The sequence below is a fragment of the Rhagoletis pomonella genome, unplaced genomic scaffold (assembly GCF_013731165.1).
Source record: "Rhagoletis pomonella isolate Grant_MI unplaced genomic scaffold, Rhpom_1.0 Rhpom_scaffold_00006, whole genome shotgun sequence".
NCBI lineage: Eukaryota > Metazoa > Arthropoda > Insecta > Diptera > Tephritidae > Rhagoletis > Rhagoletis pomonella.
Window position 1 is genome coordinate 45,736,869 of NW_023458560.1, and position 10,252 is coordinate 45,747,120.

At 36.5% G+C, this 10,252-nt stretch overlaps 1 protein-coding gene across 1 annotated transcript in view; it reads right to left on the bottom strand.

Annotated features, from left to right (window-relative positions):
* Nucleotides 1–5,866, bottom strand: part of LOC118740829 — a 14,006-nt gene extending 8,140 nt beyond the window's left edge. Inside the window, exons 1-2 of the mRNA XM_036472544.1 lie at nt 5,205–5,866; nt 4,917–5,144 (exon numbers count right to left, since the gene is read on the bottom strand). Of these exons, the coding sequence (XP_036328437.1) occupies nt 4,917–4,971 (55 nt within the window). The 5' untranslated portion in view covers nt 4,972–5,144; nt 5,205–5,866. The remainder of the gene's footprint in view (nt 1–4,916; nt 5,145–5,204) is intronic.
* Between the last annotated feature and the right edge of the window lie 4,386 nt (nt 5,867–10,252).

A 10,252-nucleotide genomic window follows, 5' to 3' on the forward strand; every position in this document is an offset into this window, starting at 1 on the left:
AAAAAAAATAGACACAATTTACAAATATGCTAAATAAAATATCACAATAATGTGTATGCCAAACGAATGGAGTTTAGTAGGATTTATTTCGAAAAATTTCTTTAAGAGGGTTGCCACCCGTTAAAAAAGTTGAAATGAATTTAGTTAAGTTATACGAAATATTTTAATATGGGTATCAAACAAGAGAGCTGTATCTATTTCGAAAATATTTTTGAAGAAGGTTGCCACCAATTTTGAAATTCGAAATCAATTTAGTTTACAGGTTAAACCAAATATTTTGATATGGGTATCAAACGAGAAAGAAAGTTTTATTTTGAGAATATTTTCGAAGAGGGTTGCCACCTATTAAAAAAGGTGAAATCAGTGCAATCAACATATTAAACGAAATATTTTGATACGGGTGTCAAAGGAGAAAAGTTTAAGAATGTTTTATTTTGAAAATATTTTTGAAGGGGGCTGCCACCTAATTAAAAAAGGTAAAATCAGTTCAATCAAAGTTCAATTCAAGTTAAATGAAATATTTTAATATGGGTATCAAACTAGAGAGGTCAAAGTGTAAAATATGTTGATGTGAATATCAAACGAGACACATTAAAAAAAGCTGTATCTATTTCGAAAATATTTTTGACGAGGGTTGCCAACAGATTACTAATTAAAAATCAATTTAATTGATAAGTTAAATGAAATTCCATTATGGTTATAAATGTGAAAATTTGTGAGTGACTGTATATGTTTGTTACTCTTTCTTTGTTTGCTTAAAAAATTAAAAAATATAAGTACAACGATATTACACATACAATAAGGATGCAAGGCGAATGAGATTAAAAAAGATTTAAATATTACGAAAATATTTTAAACTACTTATCTAAAAAGTTAAGTTCAATTTTATTAATAAGCATATTATATACGGCCAACGAATGAGGTTTAAGAAGGCTTTATTTTGAAAATATTTTGAAGATGGTTGCCACCTATTTAAAAAAACAAAATCCATTTCTCATAAATAAAGTATTACTCTTTCCTGCAGGGCATTTTAAAACCTAAATATTTACATATGTACATACATACGTGCATGTAAATTTGTTTGCATGTTTATATGCGATTTGTCCTAAAACAGACAGCCATCTAAGAACAAAAGAATGAGTTGGCGCCATTGTTAGTGCCTTCGAACTTCCTGATGTAAGAAAATTCCATTGTGAATTGGGTGTGCGCATGCATTAAATATATTTTGGGTTACAAGAAGAATTCGGAATCTACAGAAATGATAGTGCATAGATGAGCATAAATGCTCATACAAAATAAGAGTGCCTTTTGTTTGAACGTCTAGTGGTAAGGAAAAGAAATTGCGCTAAATAACGATTGAGTACGAGACAACACTCTTGGATTAAATTCTTTGAGAAAATTCCAAGAAAATAGTTTTTTGTGGACTAAAATAATTTATTAAATATTTATTTAAGATAACTAATTAAATTGTAAGTTGCAGAAAGTAGAAATTTTCTTACTTACAAATAAATTTTAATATCACTTGAAATTTGTAATCAAAATTCCAAAGCTACATGCTTCTCATTCCATATTCAAATACATTTTACTTCCGTTTTTCTCTTTTCGTACAATTTTGTGTTAATGCTTTCTGGCATTCAACTTGTTATTTGCAAAATATGTTAAGGAACTGTTTCAAACCAAAAAAAAAAAGAAAAATTAAAGTAAGTTCAACTTAAATGAAGCAGACATAAGAGAAATGGATTTATATTATATGGAATGTTTGCACTGGGGTTGCAGGGTTTTTTGTACCAGTTACCAATTTCGAAAAAAACCGGGGTTTTAGTAACGGTTACCAATTTCATAAAAAGCGGAGTGTGTTGCTGAACATGGTTTTTTAAATGTATAAAGAACAAAAACAAATTTAACAATTTATTGGTTTTTTTCATATTAAACATCGAACCATTAGACCATTAGAACCATTAGAAGTTTCTAAAAAATTTCTCTACACTGAAAAGTTGACTTATGGCATTTTTTCTACATGAAAAATGTTGCCTTTTAATTAACCTCTCCTTAGCATTTGTGCATTGAGGGCACTGAGAAGCCAACATTTTTCGGTAAGTAAGAAAACGCCATTAATGAGTTACACAGTCTCTGGAGAGTCATAACTATCTGCTAACTATGGAAGGAGCAAGCGGACAGAAATACAGTATTTCGAAGATTCACCGCGACATGCTAAAGCTGTGTCAATGGCGCAACAATGGCTCCATATGAAAAATATCGAAGTAAAATACTAATTATTTGTTTTTAATTAAAAGAGTGAGACGGAACATTCCACTTATCTAAAAATTGGTAACCGGTAATAAAAAACCGGGGTTTTCACAATTGGTAACCGGTACAAAAAAGTCGAGGTTTTCGATATCGGTGGCCGGTACAAAAAAACGATTTAATTTTGGAAATCACCGTAAAGTAATCCTTGTAGGATTAAAGTTGCAACAAATTACGACTACTTCGTAATGTCTTATGCATTGCGGCTCGGGTGCTCCATCTTAAAATACTTTATAATTAAAAGACTTAAAATGTTTATGAACGCCAATTATTTACTGTGTATTAAACTTTCCCGACATCGCATAGGCTGCTCGGTGACGTTGCCATGTGTAAATTTAGGATCCCCGAAGATTGGTTATGAAGAATTACGTTGAGAAGGATCGCTAGGAACGGTTCAAGACAAAAAGAGGATCTGGACAAATTTCTTTCAATGTGGTGTTGTTTCATTAAAATCATTATCCTCAACAAAAGGGCAGTCAGTCTGACTTTCTATTGCTTAGAGGAGGCAAAGTTTAGCGGAGGTCGAATATAAGTTAAAGTAACTCCAGCAAAAACCAACATATAGCATACGTTAGATTACGTTTGGTTAAGTATCGCGTAAGTCTAAATAAATAAGTGCCAAGAGCGAAGGGTCACAGGCGAAGGGCTCCTCCGGGCTACCTAAAAGGTGCGATCTTAGGTGTCTAAAACGCAGTCTTGGAAAAGCTGGACAGCTTAAAAGGCGATGATTCCAACTTTATATACCCATCAGAATTGGGTTTAAGGACATCCCCAGACCGCATCCGGCCAAACCTCGGTTAGAAAGACCTGTCCAGGTCTCCGCCCTGCGTACGCTGTGTTTATCTCACTGTAGCCCACATGTAGCCAAAGGTACTCCCACTGCTCATCGGCCACGCAGTTTCCTGCGATATCACTGTCGTCTGGCACCCAAATCAGCACCTAATGTCAGCTCAGCGAGCGCAGGACGAAAACCAGGACATACGCAATTGCAAGGTCCTTCTGGCCGAGGATGGACCAGAGAGGCCGAAGACACTCCTCGCACTTACAAATCCACAGCTCTCAGCCTTGGTGGTGGTTTCAAAGGGTCACACTCCAATCGGTATTCGCGCAAGACGACTGAACATATTACCTGATCCCGTGTGTCCCAGTTGTTTGGAAAATGATGCCTAGCGTTCGCGAGACTGAGGTTAAAATACTTAGAGATTAGCCGAATTCGTAATTACATAATCGGCTCGAGACATTTTATCTGGGACTGCCACATAAGTTAACCTCACGATCGTTTTTGAGGCGGTCTCGGATGATCTGCCCCTGACATTCGACCAATAGGAATCCTTTTCCTAATATCCTCCCCTGGATTGCAAGCAAAAGAGAAAGGAGACTGATTTGCTTGAGGATGCTGGAGAGAGATGTGAGAGCTGTTGCCAACCTTTTGTATAAACGTCAGCCTGACCACTTTTCTCTCCCTGGGGATATTATTAAACAAGTGACTGGCAAGAGTTTTTGCTCGACGTCTAACGGGTGTATGCCGCATGAGAAAAAGTCAATGTTTTCGAGTTCATAAACATTTAATATGACTTTTTCGTAAATATTTATAACACGCATTCGTATTTCTTGTATAGAATTACTGTAGGGCTGCAAGACTGTATAATTTAAGTCCGTGCTTTCTAATCGCAAGCCAGAAGTCAGCTAAAAAAACATTACACAATATGGGCGGGAGAGAAAAGTGTATGTATACAGACTTAAGTATGTGTAAGTATGCAAGTACAATGAAAAAAGGATAAGGAGGAGCAATGAGGGATATCCATTACACGCTGCGAACTATCTGTTACAGAAATCACAAGGCAGTTCCTTCAACCGAATAAGTGCAAAATGAGATTTAAGGGCAAATAGTAAAGGAAGAAAAAATAAAAATAAATGCACATGAAAGAAAGGCGCCTAAGAGTGAGAGCTGCTTTCAGAGCGAACTGTTAAGGACAAGGAAATGTAAAGGAAATGCGTTAACACAACGAGCGTGATGGTCGGGTTGAAAAGCGAGATGCAGAGCAGGGGTGAGAGGGAAGCAAAAGAAGCAAGGGTGCAAGGAGAGCGAGAGGAGCAAGTAGAGTAAGGGGAGTAACGGTAGCAAGGAGAGTAAGGGGAGCACGGAAAAGAGAAAATTATTTAATCCTATTTGAGAATGTATACATACACAGCTTTTTCCGCTGCTTACCTCACCACGCACACACGCACATGCCGTTCGAGGGCAAGTTTTCAAATAAAGGATACTTACAGCCAAAAAGGGAGAAAAGTGAAAAAGTTTTGTAGGAAAATTATCAAATTTAAATTAAAATATGGAAAAAAACGAGCGGCATGCATTTATAGGAAAATATCAAATTTTTTTTAGAGTAATTTTAAATTTCAGGTTTAACCAGTGGAAAAAGGGTTACACATGCTGTGCTGTTTACAGCTTGTAAAAGTAGGGCGCTGCTTTGCCACAAAAAAAGCTTAAACGAAAATTCAACATTATATAACATTAGCGTTCATATACATACATACATATGTACGCAAATTGAATATACGCTGTGTGTTGTATAATACTCGTATATCCAACAACGTCGCGGCCATTGACTTACCTTGCTGTACGGCCAAGAGTAGCACCATAACGCTAGCTAGAATTGTTGACTGCATTTTGATTTAATTTAAATTTTTATTTATATTTCTATATATTTTCGCGCTGATACCACACACTCTATTTTCGTTTTGCAAATTTCGATACGTTTTTATATACTTTTTCTTCCTTTAAAACTTTCGGTTGGTCAACACTACTTTAGGCGACTTCACAGCTAACTCACTCGGCCACTCTATACAAAATTGTAAATCAATAATTTTGGCAGTAATTTTTGCACTCTATACTTGCTTACGAAATATTTATTTCGACAAATTTTCGGACACACACCAATTGCAATTTTTGAATTTCCTTGCTTTCTTTATTTTTTGGTTGTATTTTTTTATTTTTTATTTTTTGGTATACCACCAGCAAATCTCTAATCAGACCGACTCAATCAACCGCAAGGCTGCTGTATGAATGGTGGCACGTTTGGCGTTCGTAGCATGCGTTCGAGGTAAAGCGCGATGCGAAATGAATGTGTGCGATGCGTCAAAGACCTGAGGAGCCGTCGTCGAGTCGTCGAGTCGTCGAGCCGCCACCGAGTTGTGTTTTTATCTATGCACTTGGTTCAGTTGAGTCGATTCGCCGCGACGAGTTGCAGAGTTTGTGGCTTGGCCGATGTTCTAGCTGAGTAGCTGAGTAGCTGGCTGGTTTTCGCACACCCTCAGAAATTGGGGTAAGATGGAAGAAGCAGAGCAAGAAGTGCCCAATGAATATACACACACACACACACAAATTCGCTTAGAAAGAAAACGTTTATTTGTTGTTATTTAGAAAATTTACTAGCAGCAGCCCTCTCCACTAACTAACATCGCGTCTTTGACGATAAAGTCGCGCACTCGTCTGTGTACTCGTTCCTACTGCGACTCGGCGCTCCAGAAAACCGTATCTAATGTTTGGCGACATACCAACACTTGAACTGATAAAATGATACTAGTAAAATAACACAAAGAAAAACTATAACAATAGCGTGCTCGTGTGCTCGTTCGTTACGAATGCTCGCAACTTTACAACCCCCCAGAGTAAAGCGCCAAGTGGAGCTTTGTAGAGCGGAAAGCTCGCATTTCATATGAGTACGCGATATGGTTTGACATGAAACGGCCAGTTTGTATGACTGCTTTTGACACTTATTTACAGACATACATATGTATTGAGTTATATACATTCACGCACACATAAATGCAAGGCAATTATTTACTCGTACGTAATTATTTACTCTATGGCATAGCATTTGACTTCGTTCGTTGATTCGTTAGATATTGCCGCCACATTTTCTGTGGCAAAGCAAAATCTGAGTCATTGGTTCAAGAGGTTATTGGTATATCCTGGCGCGGCAAATGTTTTAGCTCGTACACCGATTTCTTCGTAGTGTCTGTGGTGGTCTGTGAGCAGTGTTGCCAGAGAAAGTCCCCTAAAAATCTTAATTTTTTCCAAAAAATCTTCAAAATAAGATTTTATAGCTTAAAAAAATCTTTTCGATCCCAAAAAATCTTCATTTAAAAATACCTTAAAAGAAATTCGATATTGGCTTTACGGCTGCAAATAGCCCTTATTATGTTGGTTGAAAAAATTACCAATTTCAAGTTATAAAGTCCTTTTTATAGCAACTTAAACTTAAAATGAATATTGCCTCGCGTCTTCACAAAATGTGTAGCACAGTTTACATATGCATATATACACTGGCGAAAATATAAATAGCGACGCGACATTTTGTAAGTTTTGACCGACTTCAAAAAATGAAGAGTTTATCAATTCGTGTGAATATTTTTTTTTATGTATATATGTTACCGCATAACTTTGGACCACTTGAACTGATTTCGATAATTCCTTTTTATCGGTTTAGATCCGGTCATTGGATCATGAAGAAATTGACGATCAATATTTATACATATGAGATTTGAAGTCACTTGTGTTTTTTGTTTAAAAATTACTTGCTCTTTTTTTATGAAAGAATAGCTCGTTATCTAACAAAAACCATGTAAGTCCAAACTTCAATCTTTGTACAAAAGTTAAGAAAATTCGACAAAGTTCCATAACAATTTTGAGCTTTTTAATTCGATTTTTTATTGATATTTTTACATGGATAATATTTTATAAAGCTATATATATGTTTCACTGTGCGAGAGAAGAAGGCAGATAATATTGTAGGGGATTTCATGGTTAATTTTTCTTCTTCCTTCATTTGCTGCTTACAATGATGTAGCAAGGATAATATAAATAAGTTAACAATTTTAACTTAAACTTTAAAAACTTTACATCATACACAAAAATCTTCATTATGAAGATATTTTCAGTGTAAAATTTTGCTTTTTAAAAAAATCTTTTTTTGAAGATTTTTAATGAAAAAAACAGGCCGAAAAATCTTCATTTTCAAGATAAATCTTGATTTATGGCAACGCTGTCTGTGAGGTCTGTGGTGGTTTGTAGGATCTGTGGCGGTGATGGTGACGGTGACGTTGGTTGATAGTTGGCTGTATTGGTTGTTGTCACAGCTGTTTATTAGCCATATGCAATCCCTGACGTTGACATTCTCTGTGTGTGCTATGTTGTGATTGCACTCAATGTTAAGCCTTGCGGGTGGTCAATGGCAATAGGAACGAAATCGGCATTTTGTTGGTGTTTGCTGTATGAATGCTAGAGAATGATAAAGAGAAGCAAAAGAAAGAATTAATAGAAGGGAGGGAAGTAACTCTGCTTGAAAATTGTATGATGAAAAATTGAAGAAATCTATCAAAAAAAAAAAAGATTGATTTCACGACGATTAAATTAAGTTAATACATTTCACCCAGACGCCATATTTGGTTTTGCGGGAATAACAAATTCAGACACCGCGGCATGTGGTCAATTCCGTTTCGTGTTGTAGAATATGGGTTAAAAATCAACAAAGAATGGGTGCGCCACGGATTTTATCCATTTTTGTTATCTTCAAAGGCAGACTGACAAGGTTTTTGACACGAAAGGCTTCATAGTACCGTATATTCGGTTTATAGAAACTTCATCCCTTTCCTCGTTATTTCAACTCTAGCCGACAGCATTATTTTTTTATTCGGTGCTGGAAGGCTTCTTACGATAAGTCCTGCTCTTCAGGGCCAACTGCCCAAGCACCCTTCCGAAGCCCAAAAGTATACCCAGAAAGCCCTTCAATCAAGCCAAGAGAACAGGGGTTTGGCAACTTTACATGAAGCACTCAAGATTTTCCAGAAGGTCATAAAGAGCGCGAAACGCAAGTCTTGGAAAAACTTCTGCAAAACACAGAACAAAACTCTGAAGCAAATGGGCTGTGAAAACTTCTGTCGAAAAGTTCTTAAGGTACGAACTCTATCCAGAAGCATAGCGATGATTGGACAAAGTAAAAGGTGTTTTTTTACGAAAGGAGGAGAGGGCCGGTCATGTGAAACTGAAAGAATTCGGGGCTATATATTTATAAAAAAATGACAATATCTCCTCGAACCGCACACGCATATTCCAAGAGCAAATCATGTGGAGATCGCACTTTATGTAATCATATCGGCGTTGAAAAAGTATTGGTCACAAGGGAATAAAGTTTTACCCTATATCGCGAGCGCCTTCAATAATGTCTACCCGAGACCTGTTGTTAACACCTTTCTTAGGGCCGGGTGCAGCGGGCACTGGTGCATTTTGTTGGGCCCCTTATCGAAAAGAGCCCTATTCAATCAGAAATAGGGAACGGTTTCATCGACCAGCTCACTCAGTCTTGTAAATATCTGGTTCAAGGGATTTGTACTTAGCGTCAATCGTCGGAGATTGTACTCTTCACGAGGAAGTATACAATTCCTTTATTCAAACCTCCGTTCGTAAAATAGTTTGGATCTATTCCAGACAGGAAACTTGAATGGAAGGCCAATACCGCCTTGTATGCCTGTAAGATGGCTATATAGGCAAAAAATGGGACAGCCACAAAGAGTCCACTGGATGTACAACGCGGTGGTAAGCTCCATCCTCTTCTACGGCGTTAAAAAGGGCTTTATCCAGAGCCCAGGTGCAACGGGTACAGTGGACGGCTTCCATTCTTGTCAAAGGTGCATAACCTACTCCACCCACTAAATCTCTGGAGGTAATGTTAAAAAATCTAACGAAACAACGTCCAAAGTAACTAAATAATGCAAAAGAATTCTCAACCTGCTAGCATAAAAAAGCTCCTTGACTGTTGTTGGGTCTCTGAGCACCCGGATATTTCTGGCAACTGCATAGCCGACGAGATAGCAGGGAGATGGACGGAAATATCCGACATAAATTCTGCTTAAGGTGTGGGCAAATACAGATTAAAGGCTGAACACATTGCGAAAATAAATAAAAGGTGGACTGTGGAACCCATCCGCCATACTACTAGGCAAATAGCCCAAAAATTGATGGAAAGCGATCTATAGCGTTCACTCGGTTCTTCTCTCAGATTAGTAGTCCCGCCATCACCGGGAGCCATCGAGTTGAGGGGGTGTAAAAGCCAACTAAATTCTTATTTAATCCCATTCCATTACCAAACTCCATTCTTCCATATGCGGCCGAAACTTGATCTAATTGTAAATGCATTAATGCAGTTTTTGTGGATATATCCAGTGATCAACCACACAAAGTGAGCGCTCATCATATCGATGAAATTACTTCTGAATATCATTGTAACAAGGGAAAGAATAACAAAACGACAAGACAAGCAAGGAAAGCAAAGACAAGTTGCGCAGACTACAAAAAAAGGAAACTTAAGGAAATTGATTCAAAAGCCACTTTTAACCGGTATTAAACAGCAGTTGTACAAAAATGCCCAATTAAATTTATCAGCTCAAGTTTTGCTTAAAGCTACTGACTACAATTAATTTTCCAGTAAGTAAAATTTGTTCATGAAAGCCATAAAGAAAGCATAAATAATTGAGTTTTTATTGTTGCTTTACAACAAATATATCAATTGTATGAATGTTGTACATATAAATATGTATGTATATGGGGTATTCCATACCAAAACGCACGGGGTTCACACTTCATGTGTTTGATTTGTTTAAAATTTTTAGGGTTGATGCATATACATAAATAATAAATAAATATGAAATTTGAGCTTGATTAATTCATTTTTAAAAACTTTATAGCACAAAACCACAAACAAATCGATTTAATAGTTTTCCAAATATCTCGAGAACGGGGCGAGGAAATAATTTAAAAAAAAATCACACATACACACATCCATACTCTCTATGATAAAAAGCATTTTTAAAATTTTTTTCTTGACAAATTTTTCACATACAAATTTTTTGATAAAAAAAAATTTTTTGGAAATATGCCATCTCAAAAAAA